This window comes from Schistocerca piceifrons, chromosome 1 (assembly GCF_021461385.2).
Source record: "Schistocerca piceifrons isolate TAMUIC-IGC-003096 chromosome 1, iqSchPice1.1, whole genome shotgun sequence".
Classification (NCBI taxonomy): Eukaryota; Metazoa; Arthropoda; class Insecta; order Orthoptera; family Acrididae; genus Schistocerca; species Schistocerca piceifrons.
In genome coordinates this window covers 814,805,098-814,827,343 of record NC_060138.1, presented here as the reverse complement: position 1 = coordinate 814,827,343, position 22,246 = coordinate 814,805,098, and the positions used below count along the sequence as shown (strand labels likewise).

The 22,246-nt window shown below is 39.6% G+C and overlaps 1 protein-coding gene across 2 annotated transcripts in view; it reads left to right on the top strand.

The window, feature by feature from the left end:
* Positions 1-6,423: 6,423 nt before the first annotated feature.
* The window catches only part of LOC124790074 (rRNA methyltransferase 3, mitochondrial), a 58,176-nt gene continuing 42,353 nt past the window's right edge, over positions 6,424-22,246 (top strand). Inside the window, exon 1 of one of the 2 annotated variants that reach the window (XM_047257642.1) lies at positions 6,424-7,341. In XM_047257642.1, the coding sequence (XP_047113598.1) occupies positions 6,719-7,341 (623 nt within the window). In that variant the 5' untranslated portion in view covers positions 6,424-6,718. The remainder of the gene's footprint in view (positions 7,342-22,246) is intronic. The other variant, XM_047257649.1, reaches the window with a different exon arrangement.

Below are 22,246 nucleotides of genomic sequence, written 5' to 3'. Positions count from 1 at the left end.
GTCTCTAGTATAACCCCAGTTAGCATCACGTCGCTCTTCTCATTTCTGAGCTCGCAGTGAGTGCGTAAAGATGTCTAGAAAATAGTGTCTGCCGCCAAGTACGAGGGCCTGGTGAGAAATTTCGCCTGAAGCTATGCAGCTAACATTACATAACTGTCGTGCTGTTTCGTCTTCACGACAATTCTCAGCCGCATTCTGCAGGGGCAATGAAGATGCTCCTGCATCGTTTTCAAATGGAAATGTTAGATTACCCACAATACAGTCCGCAATTGTCTCCCCCTGAGTTTCATCTCTGGTCACATGAACCGCTGTCTTTGAAGACAACATTTTGACACAGACAACGAGGTGTAGGCCAGCGTGGAGAATTGGCGGAAAGCACTGGCGGCTGCCTTCTATGATGAGGCTATTGAAAAGTTGGTACAACGCTATGACAAAAGTCTAAGTCAGAACGGCGACTACGTAGAGAAGTAGCTGAAAGGTGTAGCTAATTGTTACAAGTAAAACATTTCTGATGTTCACTGTGGTTTCAATTTGGCAATCAATCGGAGCTTACTTTCTGAACAGGCCTCGTATATATCTCTCAGGGTCCTTAGGAAACCTAAAGAAAGGCAGATGTGGTATTTTCTTCTTGTTGTTTCTGCAATTTATTGCGCCACACTACGCTCCCATTTGTAAAAACCGTTGTATAAGCAAAACAAAGACCTTGTGAAAAATAATTAGACTCACTGATGGCGCTGCAGTCGCGGGATAATTTGAACCTTCGGTTGGACGCCATTATAGTGGTTGTAGTCTGATGTGTTGTGTAGTATTGTTGTTTGTGAAGACCCTGATTCAACGTTGTATATTTGTTGGAGCGTACATACAGTATTCATTACTCGTAATTCTACTGTCTGTGCGTTCCAATCAAAAGAAGTACAATGGTGAAGAGTTGTGCAGCGATTAATTGTACAAATAAATTCGAGAAAGGAACGAATATTACATTTCACAGATATGTGAATATTTTAAGTTGTTTTGTATGTCAGTGCACTTGCTTAATAAATGTTTTTGTAACACGGTATTAGCATAATGTCTGTGCATCTATTTGCAGGTTTCCTTTCTCAAAACCACAGCTGTTACAAAAATGGTTACACGCTGTCAGGAGGCAAGATTTCCGACCGACAGAATACCATTTTATATGTTCTGATCATTTTGAAGGAAGTTGACTGATCGGTAGTGTTTTCGTGGTCTAGGTTAGGTTAAAACTTGATAATTTGGTCTTGAGTTGCCAAAGCACTATGCCATATATAACGCACTTCTCGTTATAAAATCTAAAGCAAGGTAGAGACAGAAAATATCTATTAATATAGTGGGTAAATCTTCGAGTATTTTGATGCATTTTGCGTACATCTATCGTAAATGAACTACGAAAAATGCTAGGGGTCCAGTACATAACTTTTAGCTACGGCAGATTCCATGTAGTACGTAAGATAAATTCATAAACAGTGACTAGTTGCTGTTTGTTCATAAATTAAAAAGTGTGTTGTAGTAATGTATTTAAATGAGGCATTATGTTTGCGACCTAACTCAAGGGAAGGCATTTTATAACCAAAAGTGATGCATAAACATTCGAACTCCGCACGTCAGTTTACCACTCTAATGGCCGCCGGCCAGCTATTCAATTTGTCCGCTCTTCACAGTCGACCACTCGTGCGGCGGTGGGGGCCTGAAGCAAAGTAAACAACTACTATGCGCTTTCGCTTTCAGGATCGAACTTAACACTTTAACTTATTGGCCGCTTGCTGTGTGGCTGGCGCAGTAGGCAACAAATCGAGGCGAAGTGTCAGGACTGTTATGTTAGACTGTGGTACTACCACAGTCTAACATAACTGTGGTACTGCTATTCATCATCTTCCCTGTTGGCAATCCTGTTTGTGTTAAACATAAGCATGATTGTTTTGGTTTGATCCTTTGGAACAGGGAACTGTAAATAAGTGTGCTACAACAGAAGTGCACACAGTGTAATCTATTGGTATAAATGGGTAGTAGGATTAATCTTCTAGTTCGCCTTACAAGTGAAATTAATTTCATCCAGCAAAAAAGATTCTGCACCAGATGGCTGAGCAGAAACCCAGTTAAAGTTTTGAGCGAACAATATATTTTATTTGAAACGGCAGCAAAGTGCGTCATGTGAAATATAATAGATCTTTCGGGTGCTATTGTACACTCTGTGTTTTATGTATGTAACTAAATCTTCCTTGGTTGTTGTGTTCAATGTATTTTACCTGGAAGTACAAGTGTAGTTACTGGCAATAAATGTGTTTTACTCACTATTACTTATTCACCTGTGTCGACTCTAATAGGTTATGGGCCTAGTGATGCATTTGGAATAAGTATATACATAAGAAAATAGTGAGAAAGTATTGGAAAAGTTCCAAGTAGTATGCTTGCGTGAAGTACGAGTTTTCCTTAAAACACGAACACAACTCTTATGTATTATTCTTTGGTATTATTCTTTTCGTCATGAAAGATCAATGTTACCTTTAAAATAAGCATGACACAAATTCCACAGATTAAAAGACTTATGGGTCGCGAAAACTATGCATTACGGAAATTTGCAGTAGAAGCTTATTTACACTTAGATGACTTATAGGATGTGGTGGATGGGACAATGAAATCCACAGATCAGAATTATTCAAGTAAGGATAGGAAAGCGAAATCAAAGTTGATATTACTAGTTGACCCAGTGAATTATGGTCACGTTGAAAAAGCTGCAACAGTGAAAGAAGTCTGGGACAAATTACTAAGTGCATTTGATGATGGAGATCTTATGAAGAAAGTAGGATTATTACATGAGTTAATTACCACTCAGATGGACAAATGCAAGAGTGTAGATGAATATGTCAACAAAATAATAGCCACGTCGAACCGACTGAGAAACAATGGGTTTGAGATCACTGACGAATGGATGGGGACACTACTGTTTGTAAGACTGCCTGAAAGCTAAGCACCTACGATTATGGGGCTGAAAAGCTCAGGTATACTTACCACGGATGGAAGTGTTAAAGTGAAAATCCTGCAGGCTGTAAAGAGTACTTCAAGCTGTCGTGTATTGGAGAAAGAAACTGCATTTACCCTTTATTCGAAAAACAAAAAGAAGAAATCAGTGAGGTGCAATAGATGTCAGAAGAAGTGACATATTGCATCTCAGTGCAGAGAAAAAGTAGACCACAGGTCAGACAAGCAGCAAAAAAGGTATGTTGCCGATAGCCCAGACTGAGGGACCAATAATATAAATTAGGCAATCTCCTGTTTTTATTCTTTTGGAGATGTGGGGAATCGTCAACTGGAATGGATTTTAGACTCAGATGCATCTATGCATATTGTTAACGACAAATCTCTTCTTTAAGATGTTGAAGATAAGACTCATATGGGAATATCTACTGTTGATGGCAGCAAGCTCCAGTGTCATTTGGCTGGGAAACTAGACCTACATGTATGTGTGAATGGTGAACCTGATATGGTTACAGCACATGATGTTCATTATGTAAAAAATGTTGTGACTAACCTACTGTCTGTAGGGGAAATTGTTAAGAAGGGAAATACAGTCATTTTTGACATGCACAGAGCAAGAGTAATCGACGAAAATGTTGAATTTATAACTACAGCAAGTAACAAAAGGGGTATGGTTACCATTGACAGTAAACATAGAGTTGTTAGTCATTCAGTATACTCAGCAGAAGGTTTTTTATGGCACTGCGAACTTGGACACCTAAATAGAAAGAGTATGTCTTTAATGAGGGATATGGTAAAGGGAATACAGAATTATAGTGTAATCAAGGACCCTTGTGAGATATGTATAAAAGGAAAACAAGTGAGGCTACCTTTTAAGACTAGGAAAAGTAAATATACAGAGATCTTACAGTTAATCCATGCAGATGTATGTGGCCCAATGCAGTGTGAATCCATAGATGGGAGCCATTTTTTGAGGAATATTGTAATATGGTCGAAAGGTGGATAGGAAAGAAGATTAACATCATCAGGTCTGATAAGGGAGAGAATATATTAACCAGAAATTGAAGACAATTCTGGCGAAAATAGGAATCAGGCATCAAACTAACATATGGTACAGCCCATCTCAAAATTGGTTTGCTGAGAGGGCTAATAAGACCATTGTCGGAAAGGGAAGGAGCATGATAACTGATGCAGGATTATCAAAAGGTTTTTGGGCAGAGGCGGTATCAACGGCTGTATATTTGAATAACAGATCGCCCACAAAAGCATTAAGGAATAAAACCCCCTATGAGATATGGGTAGGATGGAAACCTGACCTAAGCAATATAAGGGTTTTTGAGTGTGATGCAACGGCTAAGAGGAAAATGGGACCCGAAAGCTGAAAAGTATTGTTTCTAGGCTATTGTGAGAATTCAAAGGGCTACTGATTAATGGATCCATAAAAGGGTAGCCAGAAGCAGAGATGTGGTATTCTTTGAAAATAGAAAGGACTCTGAAGAGGGCAAGACTACTATGTTAACAAAGTGAAGAACAGGAAGAGGACAGTCAAAGACAAATGGAGACTGTTTATGATTACAGTGAGTTTGAGAACGAACAAGATGAAGAGAACAGTGTAAGGCGCTCTTCTCGCCTACCAAAACCCCAAAAGAATATCTGGATTTTGAAATGTGTGCATCCCAGTCTTTCACTGATAGCCAGCAACAGCAGAAAAAGCAATGAGCGACCCGAACTCTCAAGAATGGAAAGAAGCAATGGAGAGAGAATTGGAATCTTTATCTCAGAACGAAATGCATGGGTAAATATGCCGGCAGATAAGAAGCCATTACAGGCAAGATGGATATTCACTTTGAAGAGCTCTGAAAATTCATCACCAAGTTATAAAGCACGACATGTAGTAAAAGGATATTCTCAAAAACAAGGGGCAGATTACAAAGAAACTTTTTTACCTGTAGTCAAGTATGTCTCATTGAGATGTCTTTTAGCCTTGGCAGCAAAACGAAATTTAACAATTCATCATATGGATGTAAAAATAGCATATTTAAATGGGAAATTCGAGGAGGAGATATATGTCATTCAGCCAAGAGAAGCTATTAAAACCAGATCGGAAAGGAAAAAGTATTTATGGACTTAAACAGAGTGGACATTGCTGGAATCGATGTCTACATAAGACTCTAATAAATATGAATGTGAAGCAATCTAAGGCAGATCCCTATATATATATGGTCCCTTATATATATATATATATATATATATATATATATATATATATATATATATATATATATATATATAAGGGAAAGAGAAGGAATAATAATAATGACAATATGAGTGGATGACTTCTTTATCCTGGCTCAAAACGAAAGTCAAATGAGAATTTTTAAGAAACAGCTGCAAACCAGGTTTAAGGTGCACGACTTGGGGGGAAGTTGAACGTTATTTAGGTATGCAGATCACTAAGGATGAAGAGAGACAAGAATTAAGAATAAATCAATCATCATACACAAAAAAAACTTAAAGAAATTTTGCACGAGTGATTGTAAACCCATGACTACTCCAATGGAAGTAGGAGTGAAGTTAAATGTAACTGAGACAGATGTGAAATGTGATAAGTATGTCCCATATTTAGAAGCAGTAGGAAGTCTGTTATACTTGTTTCAAACGTCACAGTCCGAAATTGCTTTTGCCACGAATGCAGTGGGCAGATACTGCAGAGACCCTAAGAAAAGCAATGGAAAGCTGTGAAAAGGATATTCCGATGCCTAAGAGGAACTTCAAACAACGAATTAAGATACCGTAGAGAAGGTAATGCAAAACTAGAAGGCTACAGCGATGCAGACTCGAGAGTGAATTGGGAGATAGGCGCTCCATTACTGGCTTCAGTCTTAAATTAATGGGGGGGGGGGGCTCATTTCATGGTCCTGTCAAAGCAAAAAACTGATGCATTGAGTACCATGGAGGCCGAGTATACAGAGCTATCTTACACCACACAGGAAGCATTTTGGCTAAGAACGTTAATATGTGAAATAGAACCCAGTTTAATAGTGGAACCCATAACGATCTTCTGTGACAATAAAGGAGCCATTAACCTAGCTAAAATGATGTCACTAGTGCTAGAACAAAACGTATTGACATAAGGCACCATTTTATTTGGGACCACATAGAGCGACAGAACATCACCGTGGAATACCTGCTCACAGAAGACATGTTGTCTGACAAAACCCTTGGACAAAGATAAGTTTGAAAAGATTGTGGGACTATTTGGTTTATTTTGTGAAGGCAAGCCACAAAATATATGTTCAAAAGGGGGTGTTGGAATTGTGTGAACAATATGTTTCGGATGAAACGGCGGCAAAATGCATCATGCGGAATATAATAGGCCTCTCAGATGCTATTGTAAGCTTTGATTTCTACGAATGTAATTAATGAAATGTTCGTTAGTTGTTGTGTTCGATGTATTTTACCTGGAAGTGCAAATCTAGTTACTGGCACTAAATGTGTTTTACTCACTATTACTTATTCACCTGTGTCGACTCTAATACTGTGGTACTACCACAGTCTAACATAACTGTGGTGCTGCTATTCACCATCTGCCCCGTTGGCAATCCTGTTTGTGTTAAACATAAGCAATAAGCATGTTTGTTTTGGTTTGATCCTTCGGAACAAGGCACTGTAAATAAGTGTGCTACAACAGAAGTGCTCACAGCGACAGCGTAATCTATTGGTATAAATGGGTAGTAGGATTAACCTTCTAGTTCGCCTTACAAGTGAAATTAATTTCATCCCACAAAAAAGATTCCGCACCAGATGGTTGAGCAGAAACCCCGTTAAGGTTTTGAGTGAAAACGCTTCAGATTTGCAGGATGGAATCAAAAATAAGTTAAACATTGAAACGCAGATTTTGAAAGCGGGTAGCCAGGCACAAATACATGAAGTTGTTAGTAAACAGACAGACACAAAACGGAATAGACTGTCTAATGTAGCTGCGGAACGTTTACACAAACAAAAGGCTAGTGAGAATAGACTTAAAAGAGAGCTTGGACAGTTAGCAAAGGAAGAACAAAATTCACGCCGAACTGACCCGTTCGGGTTATCAAATTTGATTACAGAAGATGAAAATGTTCCCGAGAAACTTCCGGAGATTGACATGCACACTTTTCCAGGATCGCATGCATACGGAAACTGCACAGTGTCCTATAACTCAAATAGTACTGTAACTAAGAACTCTATGAGAGATCAAGTTCAGGCTTTGGACAGAAATGAGAAACCTACAAGAAATAAAACTGAGCACGATCCTGTAGAAACTTGTGCGCCTAAACCCGTTGGACGAAAAGGGGGAGATGAAAAGTTGAGGTAGGTCCCAAATTTTTTAACCAAGTATATGTAAAAATGTTTAGCAAGTAAGAGTAGATATACTGAAGCTATGTAATGTGACTGAGGAAGCAATGACTAATTTTCAAAGTGGTGTCTTTCATTTTAATGTTATTACATACGTTTATATTCTTGATAATCATTAATAGAGTGTAGCAGTAGTAGTTGTTGCTGTTAATGTTAATTTGTTGGACAATATTAGTGCCATTAATGTTACTAATTTTTTGTCCAAATATCATTTTAAAATGATATAGGATGTGTCAGTTTAATACAAGGACAACATATGAGGGCATATGAATATACTGTTCTGTTTAGTGAGTATAGGAGAGGGAGTGGACTAATTGCTGCCTGTTTTATCAATTCACAATCACATTCTCGTGTTTTGACCTAAACTAGGCTTTAGGCTACACTACAGGTCAGTATATCACCAGAATAAAGATTTTGCAATTACATTTGTTGGCTTTGCAAACTTCCAACCAAGTTGTCACCTTTCGACCTAACCTATACATCAGACTACACTACAGTTCAGTATGTTACCGCAGCCTGTATTTAAAAAAATAATGTAGACATAATTTTTTTTCAGTGTCCCGTCTCTCATGCTTTTTTCGTGTATGATGTCGCATACATCACCATCATTACATAACAGTACAAAACCAACACCCACTATTAGTAGGCGTTAAGTTGACCGATCGGTTTGTCCATGCCCTTGTTGAAAGAATCACCTTGGCATTTGCCTGTAATGATTTAGAAAAATTACAGAAAATCAAAATCGGTATTGAGAATGAGATTATCACTCTGCAGTGGAGTGTTCGCTGATATGAAACTTGCTGGCAGATTAAAACTGTGTGCCGGACCGAGACTCGAACTCAGGACCTTTGCCTTTCGCGGGCAAGTGCTCTACCATCTGAGCTACCCAAGCACGACTCAGTATTGCTAATAGACATGAACCTCTGGCCAGCTGATTGTAGGCCTCAATGTCAGTGTTTTAACAAACAGACTGCTTTATTCAGTTATATATAGTAACATACAATTGTCTTATGTTTGTGTAGACAAACAAGTTGGCTTAATGACATAAAAGTAATTACACACTGTTTGTGTAGTTTCTCTATAACTTTTTCTGCATGCACCACAAGCAAGTGCATGTCTTTAGGATCACAACTGTACAGCCAAGCCTTCTTGTCTTCTTTCTGCCCTTCTTAAAAGTCAGTACCAGTATCTCTTCATAGTGAATTAGATGGTGAACTCAGAAAAATGGTAAGACATTAGTATTATGCACTAATGGAACTTCATTACTATTATTAACTTCTACCTTCTCTAAGTAATATTTAATTGTGTAGTATTCATCATTAAAGATATACATTTTGACTGCTGCTTTAAATAAATGTATTTGTTGTAGTTATCGCATTTGAATAATTATAATACAGTTTCATTTCCTGATGGAATATACTAAATAACTATTTACCCATTAACAGGTGCTCTCTCTGATCACAATGCACAGTTAGTTAAGATAAATAACATACTGCCTTACAGTATACATAGTCCTCAGTGTAAATCAGTTAAGATTAATTAATGACTCCAGGAAAATTATTTCTGTGAATATTTTACAAGATGTGCCCCTGGGATGAATAATGGACAAAATGCTCAGATAAAATTTAATCTGTTTCATGGTAAATATATATCATTACTTGAAAATAGCTTTCTGTGTGAGCTAGTCCAAAACGACATTATAAACAACCATGTAAAAAAAAAAAACAACAAACCATGAGTTACCAGAGGATTTAAAGCATCTTGTGAAAGGAAAAGGGACATGTATTTGCTGTAAAAACAAATAAAGAACCTGCTGTAGTTGCATCCCACAAAACTACTCTGAATACTGTTGTTGTTGTTGTCTTCAGTCCAAAGACTGGTCTGATACAGCTCTCCATGCTACTCTGTCCTGTGCAAGCCTCTTCATTTCCAAGTAACTACTACAACCTACATCCTTCCAAATGTGATTACCGTATTCACCTCTTGGTCTCTGTCTACAATTTTTACCCCCCAAACTTCCCTCCAATATTAAATTGGTGATCCCCTGAGGTCTCAGAATGTGTCCTAACAACTGATCTCTTCTTTTAATCAAGTTGTGCCACAAATTTCTTCTCTCTCCAATACTATTAACAACAACAACAACAACAATAATAATAATTGTTGTTGTTGTTGTGGTCTTCAGTCCTGAGACTGGTTTGATGCAGCTCTCCATGCTACTCTATCCTGTGCAAGCTTTTTCATCTCCCAGTACCTACTGCAACCTACATCCTTCTGAATCTGCTTAGTATATTCATCTCTTGGTCTCCCTCTACGATTTTTACCCTCCACGCTGCCCTCCAATACTAAATTGGTGATCCCTTGATGCCTCAGAACATGTCCTACCAACCGATCCCTTCTTCTGGTCAAGTTGTGCCACAAACTTCTCTTCTCCCCAATCCTATTTAATACTTCCTCATTAGTTATGTGATCTACCCATCTAATCTTCAGCATTCTTCTGTAGCACCACATTTCGAAAGCTTCTATTCTCTTCTTGTCCAAACTATTTATCGTCCATGTTTCACTTCCATACATGGCTACACTCCATACGAATACTTTCAGAAATGACTTCCTGACACTTAAATCAATACTGGATGTTAACAAATTTCTCTACTAAGGAAGGTTATTAAAAAATCAAGGAACATGCATGTAACATCAGAAATTAGTAATTCTTACAACAGACTTAAGTCTATATGGTAAGCAGTGAAGCAAGAGACAGGGCACCCAGCCACAGAACAGGATAATATCACAACTGAATTGAAGGGCTATGAATGATGAACCACAAGTAGCAAAGATATGTAATAATCATTTCTTAAATATAATAGTGTAGACACAAACAGTTCAAGAGAAAAATCACAGCAGTGTGTTGAAAAAGTAACTCTCATAAAATTCAATCATGTGAATGCATCACCAACCTCTCCTTGTGAAATTAAGAAAATTATATATTCTCTTCAGAATAAAAGCTCATTGGTTTTGATGGTGTTTTCAATAGAATCATAGATGTTTGTTGCCATACAGTAAGCCTGGCCTTATCTGAAATACATAATGCATCACAAACTCCAGGTATTTTGCAGAAAGACTGAAATATGCGTATTTATGAAAGGTAATATGAGAAATGTCAATAACTACTGACTTCTTTTACTGCTGACATCATGCTCCAGAATGTTTGAGGTGATGTATTCTGGAACAGTATCTCACCTGAGGAGCAATAATGTCCTCAGCAAATCACAGCTTGGGTTTCAGAAGAGTTGGTCTACTGAGAATGCCATTTATATGTTCACTCACTGGATTTTACAGGCGTTAAATAATAAAATAATGTGACCTTTATAAGGCATTTGACTGCGTGAATCACAGTATTCTTCTAGATAAATTAAAATTTTATTGAAAATCCAGGATGGAATGTAACAATATAATGAAAAGGGTAGTTGCTGCTCACCATACAGCAGAGATGCTGAATTGCAGAAAGGCACTACAAAAAGTCTGTTGGAAAGTTAGCTTTCTTCCAACAAGACCTTTGTCAAAAGTAGGCAAAACACACACACACACACACACACACACACACACACACACACATATGACCACAGTCTGTGGTAGATAGAGCGAGACTGCCAGCTGCCAGAGACTGTGGTCATGGGTGTGTGAGTTGCATTTGCATGAGAGTGTGCATGTGTGTATGTTGTCTTCTTTTGACAAAGGCCTTATTGGCTGAAAGCTAACTTTCCGACAGTCTTTTTGTTGTGCCTTTCTGTGACTCAGCATCTCCGCTATATGGTGAGTAGCAACTATCCGTTTCATTATATTGTTAAAGTTTTATGGGATTGATGGCTTAGCCAACCAATGGACAATGTCATATGTAATCAAAAAATTGCAAAAAGTTGTACTTAGAAACCAACCAACTTAGTCCAGGGCCATTATTTTGAACAGGGAGAAATCACATATGGGGTTCCCCAGCACTGAAACTTATGTCCACTATTGTTCCTCATACTGGTAAGTAAATGATCGCCCATGTAATATACAACAAGCAGAATTAGTACTCTCCTCGCTCCAAGCACACAAACAGAAACAGAAGAAATGGTAAATAATGTTCTTGTAAGTATCATTGACAGGTTTTCTGCAAATGGTCTCAATCTCAGTTTTAAAACACACAACATGTTCAGTTCTGCACATGTAAAGGTATTACACCAATGATAATTGTAACACATGATGAGGAAATAATAAATGGGATGTCCACATTGATGAGAATTTAAACTGGAAAAAGCACATTTTGGAACTCCTAAAACAACTTAGTTCAGCCACGGTTGCAATTAGATCATTGCAAATCTTGGGTAGAGACGCATCAGTAAGTTGACATTTTTTGTATATTTTCACTCAATAATGTCATATAGAATATATTCTGGGCTAACCCATCTTTAAGAAAGAAAGTCTCCATAGCTCATAAATGTGCTGTAAGAGTAATATGTGATGCTCACCTATGATTGTCTTGTAGACATCTGTTGAAGGATTGAGCATTCTGGACATTCATTACATCTACATCATAATCCAGAAGCCACCTAGTGGTGTGTGGTGGAGAGTACTTCTGGCACCTTTAACTGATTCTCCCTACCCTGTTCCACTTGCGAGTGGCTCTTGTGAAGAACGATTGTCGGTAAGTCTCTGCATTGGCTCTAATTTCTCAAATTTTCTCATCATGGTCATTATGCAAGGTGGGGGGAAGTAATAGGTTGTCCAACTTTTCCTGGGAAGTGCTCTCTTGAAAACCTCTCCATGATGCACAATGCCCCCTCTCATAATGTTACCCAGTGGAGTTTCTGTGCAGCCAGCCGGTATGCCGGAGATCAGACAGGTTTACATGACCTTGTTGTGGTGATCACAGACACATCGCCCAACAACTTACCATGCTTTTGTTCATACCCAGGTCTTTATAGACATTCTGCAAGTGTCTGTGATGCTCTGGTTTACTGCCAAAAGAAATTCAATCACAGCTCTCTGCTTTGAATGCACCTCCATTACAGATGCCATTTGGAAGGGTACATCTAGTGCCACCACATATCGTAACTTCATGACGCTGTAGGGGCTGAAGCAGAAATATGAGGGGGTGCCCCCCCCCCCCCCCCCCACACACACACACACACAGAAATTGGCATTAGTTTTTAAAAGTTATACATTTTCAAATTGTTTACAAAACAACCTTATCCCCTCCAAAAACTCTCCATTACCACTAATACATTTGTCCCACCAGTGCTTCCACTGTTCAAAACATTTTTTGTAGTCATCTTTACAATTGGCTGACAGCTCCTCCCTCATTAGGTTCTTTACTTCTTCAGTGTTGTCAAATCATTGTCCTTCCATGCCCCTTTTCATGCATGGAAATAAGAAAAAGTCTGATGGAGCCAGGTCAGGCGAGTAAGGTGCATAGGGCAGTGGACCCATGCCATTTTTAGCCAAAAACTGTCTAACAGAGATGGCTGTGTGTGCAGATGCATTGTAGTGGTGGAAGAACCAGTCTCCTGTCTGCCACACACTGTTGCACAATCTTCTTCAAACTTCCAAATAAACAGTTTGAGCACAAGCTGTCGAAGTTTTTCAATATTTTCATCGATTTGGGCAGTTTATGGACTACGTTCAGATTGGGAATGTGCATGGGTGCTGATGACTGTGCAGTTGAGCACCCCACAAACCAAACATCATCATCATCTCTTGGTGTCCCTCTACAATTTGTACTCTCAACACTTCCCTCCAACACTTAATTGGTGATCCCTTGATGCCTCAGAATGTATCCTACCAACCGATCCCTTCTTCTTGTCAAGTTTGTCACAAATCCCTCTTCTCCCCAATCTGTTCAGTATCTCGTCATTAGTTATGTGATCTATGCATCTAACCTCCAGGATTCTTCTATAGCACCACATTTCAAAGACTTCTATTCTCTTCTTGTCTACACTGTTCATCATCCATGTTTCACTTCCATACATTGCTAGATTCCATACAAATACTTTCAGAAAAGACGTCCTGACTTTTAAATCTATACTCAACATTAGAAATTTCTCTTCTTCAGAAACGCTTTCCCTTCCATCGCCAGTCTACATTTTATATCCTCTCTACTTCGACCATCATCAGTTATTTTGCTGCCCAAATAGCAATACTCATCTACTACTTTAAGTGTCTCGTTTCCTGATGTAATGCTCTCAGTGTCTCCAGATTTAATTAGACTACATTCCATTATCCTTGTTTTACTTTTGTTGATGTTCATCTTATATCCCGTGTTCAGGACACTGTCCATTCCGTTCGACTGTTCTTCCAAGTCCTTTGATGTTTCTGACAGAATTACAATGTCATCGGCAAACCTCAAGGTTTTTATTCCTTCCCCTGGGATTTTAATTCGTACTCCAAATTTTTCTTTTGTCTCCTTTACTGCTTGCTCAATATACAGATTGAATAAATATAGGATAGGCTACAACCTCCTCAACCACTACTTCCCTTCTGTGCCCCTTAACTCTTATAACAGCCATTTGGTTTCTGTACAAATTTTAAATAGCCTTTGACTCCCTGTATTTTACCCCTACCACTTCCAGAATTTGAGAGAGACTATTCCATTCAACATTGTCGAAAGGGTCTCCAAGTCTACAAATGCTATAAAGTGGGTTTGCCTTTCCTGAACGAGAAGTCCTAGGGTCAGTATTGCCTCACGTGTTCCAACTTTTCTGCAGAATCCAAAAAGTTTTTCCCCGAGGTCGGCTTCTACCAGTTTTTCCATTTATCCGCAAAGAATTTGTGTTAGTATTTTACAACTGTGACTTATTAGACTGATAGTTTGGTAATTCTCACACCTGTCAGCCCTGCTTTCTCCGGAATTGGAATTATTATATTCTTTATGAAGTGTGAGGGTATTTCGCTTCTCTCATACCTGCTGCTCACCAGATGGAAGAGTTTTGTCATGGCTGGCTCTCCCAAGGCTATCAGTAATAGTCCTAACAGAATGTTTTTTACTCCCGGGGCATTGTTTCAACTTAGGTCTTTCTGTGCTCTGCTAAATTCTTCAGGTACTATCATATCTCCCATCTCGTGTTCATCTGTGTCCTGTTCCATTTCCATAATATTGCCCTCAAATACATCACCCTTGTATAGGCCCTCTATATACTCCTTCCATCTTTCTGCTTTTCCTTCTTTGCTCAGGATTGGTATTCCATTTGAACTCTTGATATTCATACAGGTGGTTCACTTTTCTTCAAAGGTCGGTCTTAATTTTCCTGTAGGCAGCGTCTATCGTACCTCTTGTGATATATGCTTCTACATCCTTACATTTGTCGTGTAGCTATTACCGCTTCGCCATTTTGCACTTCTTGTCAATATCAATTTTGAGACATTTGTATTCCTTTTTGCCTGCTTCATTTACTGCATTTTTGCATGTTCTCCTTTCATCAGTCAAATTCAGTATATCTTGTGTTACTCAAGGATTTCTACCATCCCTCATCTTTTTACCTATTTGATCCTCCGTTGCCTTCACTATTTCATCTTTCAAAGCTACCCATTCTTCTTCTACTGTATTCCTTTCCCTAGTTCTTGTCAGTCGTTCCCTAATGCTCCCCCTGAAACTCTCCATAAAACTTCTGGTTTTTTCAGTTTATCTGGGTTCCATCTCCTTAAATTCCTAGCTTTTTGCAGTTTGTTCGATTTTAATCCACGGTTCATAAGCAATAAAATGTGGTCAGAGTCCACGTGTGCCCCTGGAAATGTCTTACAATTTAAAACCTGGTACCTGAATCACTGTCTTACCATTGTATGAGCAATCTGAAACCCCCTGGTGTCTCCAGGTCTCTTCCACATATATCATCTTCTGTCATGATTCTTAAATCAAGTGTTAACTATGATTAAGTTATGCTCCGAGCAAAATTCTACCAGGCGGTTACCTCTTTCATTCCTTACCCCCAGTCCATATTCACATATTGCTTTTCCTTCTCTTCCTTTTCCTCTGCAACTACTGTAAAGGCTGCTGCCCCTCTTCAGGAACCACATGTTTGTCAGGCCTCTCAACAGATACCCCTCTATTGTGGTTGCACTTATGATACAGCTATCTGTATCGCTGAGGCATGCAAGCCTCCCCACCAACACCCTATCACCTCTTTTCAGGACACTATCTATTCTGTTCAACTGTTCCTGCTACTCCTTTTGTGTCTCTGACAGAATTTTGATGTGACTGGCAAACCACAAAATTTTTATTTCTTCCCTGTGAACATTAATTTCCTTTCCAAATTTCTTGTTGATTTCCTCTGCTGTTTGCTCAGTGCACAGATTGAATAACATTAGGGACACGCTGCAGCTAGTTTCACCCCCCTTCTCGACTACTACTTCCCTTTCTTGTCCTTCAACTCTTGTAACTGCAGTCTTGTTCCTGTACAAGTTGTAAATAAACTTTAACTACATATGTTTTATTCCTGCTACCTACATTATTTCAAATAGTGTTTTCCATTTTATGTTGTTAAAAAAGCTTTCTTTCTGTAATTCTACAAATTCTATAAATATAGGTTTGTCTTTCTTCAGTTTGTCTTCTAAGATAAGTCATAGTGTCATTATTGCCTCACATCTTACTACAGTTCTCTTGAACTATAAATTATCATCCCCAAGCTTGGCCCCCACCAATATTTCCATTTTTCTATAAGTAATTCATGTCAGTTCCTTGCAGCCATAACTGGTGGCTTAGTACATTCACGCTTGTTGGCACTTGCAGTCTTTGGACTAGGAATTACTGCATTCTTCTTGAAATCTGAGGGTATTTCACTCACCTGATATATCCGGCATAGATGGTGAAATAGTTTTGTCATTGCTGGTTCTCCCAAGGATCTCAGTAATTCTAAGGGAATGTTATCTACTTCTGGGGAATTTCTTCAGTGCAGCTGTGTCAAATTCTTCTGGCATTATTGTGTCTCCCATCTCTTCTTCATTTATGTCCTCCTCTCCGTCTGTAATATTGTTTCGCTTGTAAAGATCTCCTATTTATTCAGTCTGCCTTTTTGGCTTCCCTCTCCCCCTTCTTTACTTGGTATGGGTTGGCCATCTGAGCTCTTAATATTCAAATAGGTGATTCTTTTGTCTCTGTAAGCATACACAGCATCTCACTTTCCCATACACATCAATGTTTCATTCTACCGCCACTGCTCTGCTAGTGTTGCAGTTCCTCACATTCACACTCGTCTCTCTGGTTCATTGGCTTTCCACTGACTCCATTACAGACAGATTGTGCTGTGTTTATATTTGTTAGTGATCATTCAAATTGTTTAAGACAATCTCTGAGCCTGCCAACTTTGAAGTGCATTCTGTAGTACAGTTGTTGAACACAAAGTATGTTAACCCAGCTGAAATTTGTTGTCAACTTGTAGAGATTTGTGGTCAAAATGTAATGACTGGTGGAATGGTGAGAAAGTGCGTGAGACGTTTTAATGATGGACGAGCCAATGTTAATGGTTTAGCATAGAAAGTGAATGAAAACAGATGGTTCACAATAAGAATGCTTTGTGGTGAGTTTCCAGAAATTCCAAGAACTTTATTGCGTGTGTCACAAATTCCTTAAATTTTCACATATTGTGTTCCCATTGGGCTCTGAAAATATTTACAGGTTTCCACAAAAGGAAGCAACTTGGCAGAGCTTGGACATTTCGTACCCAATATATTGATGAGGGAGATAACTCTTAAACAGAATTGTGACCAGTGATGAAACTTGGATTTGTCATGTCAAAGCAACAGTCGATGTAGTGGAGGCACTCACGATCCCCCAAAGAACAGAAATTCAAAACATCATTTTCAGCACAAAAAAATCATGTGCACTGTGTTCTGAGGCAGACAGGACATACTGCTCGTTGAGTTCCTTCCCAGAGGTGAAACTGTCAATGTGGCCTGATACTGTGAAACACTGATAATACTTTGGTGTGCAATTGAGAACAAAAGGTGTGGAATGCCCAGTCAAGGCATTGTGTTGCTTCATGACAATGTGTTTCCCTGTTCTGTTAGTGTCACTCAAAACCTTATTCAACTGTTCAGTTGAAAGCAGTTTGATCACCCTCTGTACAGTCCCACTCTCATACCTTCTGCCTTCTATTCATTCTCGAACTTGATGTGTGATTTTGGAGGAAAGTGCTTTGAAAGCGCTCATGACGTCCCAAATAAAGTGTTCAGCAGTGGCTGTCTGCACTGGCGACATCTTTCTATGAAGAGGGAACAGAAAAGTTGGTTCGCTATAGCAAATTTCTGAACAGTGGTGGCAGCTATGTACAAAAATGATTTAAGACATGCTCCTTCTTGCAAAAATAAATTTTGATTTGGAAAAAAAATGTTTTTTGAGTTTTTTTCACAGTGGTACTTAGTTTCCGGACATGCCTTGTACAACCTTGCATTACTCACATAGATGTTCCTGCTTTGCCAGTTTGCATGTCCTGTCAATCTTATTTATTAGACAGATGTATTCCATTTTGGCTGCTGCATTTTTATATTTTCTCCTTGATCTGTTAAATTCAATATCTTGTGGATATTGCAAGTATTTCTTCTGAATCTTGTATTTTTGCCTTCATCTCACACAGCTACCCATCCATTTTCTAATGTTTCCCTTTTCATTGTTTCAGTCATTCTTTTTGAAATCTCAAGAACCTCCTGTAGTTTTAACTTATTCACATCCCATCTCCCTAATTTCCTGTATGTCTGCAATTACTTCATGTGCAATCTGCAGTTCACAAACAATAAATTATACTCAGAGTGTATATCTGCCACAGGAATTGTTTTTCAGATTAAAATCTGATTTGAACTCTCTCTGTTATCAATATGTTATGTTTGATGTCTCCAGGTTGCTTCCATATGTATAACGCCTTTCATGATGTTTAAAGCAAGTAACATATTAGGATTGATTAAATTGTGCTCGTTGCAAAATTCTACTAGGTGGCTTACCCTTTCATTCTTCTTTCCCACTCCATTTTCTGCTAATACTTTTCCTTCTCATCTTTCCCCTTCTCTTTTTTTCCTACTGTTGAATTCCAGTCCTCTATTATAATTAAATTTTCACCCTCCCCCCTTAACTGTTTCGTAATTTCTTGTACGTCATCATATATAGTTTCAAACTCTTCATCGTTAGTGGGCATATAGATCTGTAAAACTGTGATGGAGTGTTGGCTTTGTGTCTTTCTTGCATACAGTAGTGTGTTAACTATGGTGCTCATTGTAGGTCAGCTTCATTCCAATTTTTTTTAATACATAGTTAGAACTACTCTTCAATTAGTCCTACTTGATTTTATGTTGATAACTCTGTACTGACCTGATCAGAACTCTTGTTCTTCTTGCCACAGCACTTCACTAAATTTAACTTCAACTTATTTATTTCTCATTATAAATTCTGTAGCCTTCCTACCCAACTAAGGTACCTAACATGCCATACTCTGACCTGTAGATTTGTTTATGTCTGCTGCTGACATCATCATCAGGAGTAATTCAGGGTCAAATATATGAATTTTACCTTTGGAATATTTTACACAGGAAGATGCCATCATCATTTAATCACCCAGTAGACCTACATGTCCTTAGAAAATATAATGGCTGTACTTCCTCTCTGATTTTAGCTGCTCAAAGTGCCATCATATAGCAAGACCATGCTGGTTAAGTTACAAGGACAGATCAGTAATCACACAAACTATAATCCTGGCAGCTACTGAAAAGGCTGCTGCTTCTTTCCAGGAAATACCTGTCTGTCTGGCCTGTCCACAAATACCCCTCCATTGTGTGCTGAATGTACAGTATTGCTATCTGTACCATAGAGCCATGCAAGCTACTCCACCTACTTGAAGTGTGTGGTTAATGGGGGGGCAGTGGAATATGAGATATTTAAAAATATAAATACAATTACTGTGCGTTTTTTTTTTTGAGGTTGGGGTGGGGGAAGAATCATAACGTCCATGAGCACTCATCCCTCCCACCTCCCCTTGGATCTGCCTCTGGTTGATCAGAATTGTCATACACTACCAAGCTGTGACATAATTGGCTGAAATTTTTAAGTCTAAATGCATAGCGAGGAAATTTTTAAGCCTAAATGCATAGCAACTTTTAAAGACGACGAACATCTCGTGTATACTCCCTTTAGTCTGTCAGCTGGTGTCACTGAAAAGAATTTGATGGAGAAAATGCAATGGGCTATGCAGAAATTATCACTATGCTTAGCAGTTTTTCTGTTGATTGTATTCCAAATTTTATCATGTGTGTGCTTGGTGGTACTTACTCTTACAATAAATGGAAATACAGAAGTGAATCTATGACAAGATGCCATATTCATTTGTACAATTCTGACTGTGAGAAGAATGACATTAAAAATTACTGGTGAAATTTGGACATAAATGTAAAATCCTAAATTGGAACATCAGTCTGATAATCACTTGCAGTATCATCATAGTGCTTACTACGCCAGTGAATCAGAAATGTGTAATCATATTCAGTGTAGAGGCTGGCCATCTGGCCTCACCTCTTCAGCCTCTGAGAGGACAGGTAGCTACTCCTTTAGCAGGGTCCGAGCAGGCACACGTGAGGAGGGGTTTGTTGGTTATCAGGAGCTTTAGTGTTAGGTGCGTTATGGAGCCCCTTAGGGAGATAGAATTCATATCCAGAAAGAAAGCCAATATGCCCTTGATATTTATTCCACGGGGCCTCCTCTGAGATTTGGAGGTAGCCTTGCCTGTGGCTGTCGATTGTGTGTACAGTCATCTATCTGCAAGGTGTGACACATGTCACCGACAATGATGTGTATCACTTAGGTTCTGAGGCCATCCTCAGTTCGTGTAAGCGGCTGGCAAAAGTGGTGAAGACTGATGGGCCTGTGTGTCAGGTGCATCCAGAGCATGCATTTTGCAGCATTGTTTCCAGGTTTGATGAGTATCCTTTGATTTGAAACCGAGTGGAGGGTCTCAACCAAAGGCTTCATTCACTGTGCGACGGTTTTGGCTGCCGATTTTGTGGCCTGTATTATCAAGTAGAGAATTGTTAGACTCCCCTTGATAGGTCAGGAATGTACTACACAAAGAAAGCAGCTCTTTGGGTACCAGAGTACTTGTGCAATCCACATAGCAGTTTTTTAGGCTAGGCCATAATTTGAGGTATTCTGATGAACACTAACCAGTCAACCATGAAGATAGCGATATCAAACTGTATCCATAGTAAAGAAACTTCGACTGTCAAAATTTTAACAGTAAATTGTCAAAGTGTTCATAACAAAATTACCAAATTTACTGCCTTTCAAGAAACTGGTCGCACTCAAATTATTCTCAGGACTGAGAGCTGGACGAAACCTGAATTAGAAGGCTCTAAAATACTTGGCGAGTCATGGAACTTAAATGAGGAGGACAGATCAGATGCCACAGGAAAGGGGGTGTTCATTACAGTTGAAAAAAATACTCTCTCTATTGAGATTGAATTTGAATGTGACTGAAGTTTTCTAGATCTGTATAACAGGTCTGAATGAAATGAGGTACTTGTTGGAATTTTTTACTGGCCATCCAATTCCATCATGACAGTTTTAGAGTCATTCGGTGTGGGAATACCCAGATCGTGCAATATTAGTTTGAGGCAGACCTCAGTGTCAGTCCCCCCAGGGGGCCCATAGTCCTTTTGTGGGTACGTGTGTGGCGTGCACGGGGCCCCGAGCTATTGCAATCTCCTTTCCTTTCTTGCCTGCATTACCATCCCTGTTTCTCTCCCTCCTTATCCTTGCTTCTTTGTCCCTGCCCACTCTTTTCCCTCTTAGTGGACTTCTTTATGTCGACCTGGCTATCCTCCTGGCTTTGTTTTGGTCTGTGCTGTTGTTTAGTTTGCTGTTTCCATCTCCTTTTCGGGTTTGACCTCCATTTCCAAAATTTTCCATTCATTGTGAGCCATTTGGGGATGAACTCCCTACCTAGCTTCCATGGTGCAGGTTCCTCTCCCCCTCCCCTCCCCTCCCCTCCCCTTTGCCTTTGCTCCCTGGCCCCCCTCCTCCTAGGTCACCAGCATGGTAGCCAGTCCGTGTGGTGGGGCTGTTAAGCACCCACTTGGCTGAGCCCCCTGACACCACAGGATCACACTACTAGTACCTGAGCTGTTAATGCCTCGTGCATGACCAGGAGTCGATGCTCATCGTTTTGGGGCACCAGAACTCCCTGCAGTGGCCGCCGTGCCAGACGGTCCTTGCTGTGGCTGGGTGGCGCCCACGGGGCGAGCCCCTGATCGGAATGTGTGGTACTAGGGCGGACGCCTTGCGCATGAAGTGACAAAAGCTTCACCATACTGGCCATTCTGTGGCCGTCTCTAAGAGTGGTAGCCGACGTGACACTCCTTCAGCCTTCCCCTCCCTGGCCACCCCATGGGAGGAGGGTCAAGCTCGCTGGCTTGGGTTGAAACCTTTCCTTCGATACCTGGTTTGTACCAGGATGGATGGTGGTAGTTTTGCCACAACTGAGCCTTTGTTTTTCGTGGAGATTATTGAAGATAAGTTTGGCAAATTTGAATCAATGAGTAAAATGTGGTCCGGTGCTTTGCTCATCAAGACATTTTCTGCTGCCCAATCCGACACCCTGCATGCTTGTGACTGTCTTGGTGATGTTCCAGTCTCCGTCACACCCCACCAATTTTTGAACTCAGTACAGGGCATTATTTTCCACCGAGATCTTCTTCTGCGAACTGACAAGGCGCTCTGTGCTAACCTTGAGCGGCGAGGGGTTCGTTGTATCCGCCGTGTGCAGTGAGGCCCTCAAAACAATTGCATCGCTATGGGTGCCTTTATCCTGGCCTTTGGGGGGTATGTCCTCCCAGAGAAGGTTAATGTAATGGTGTA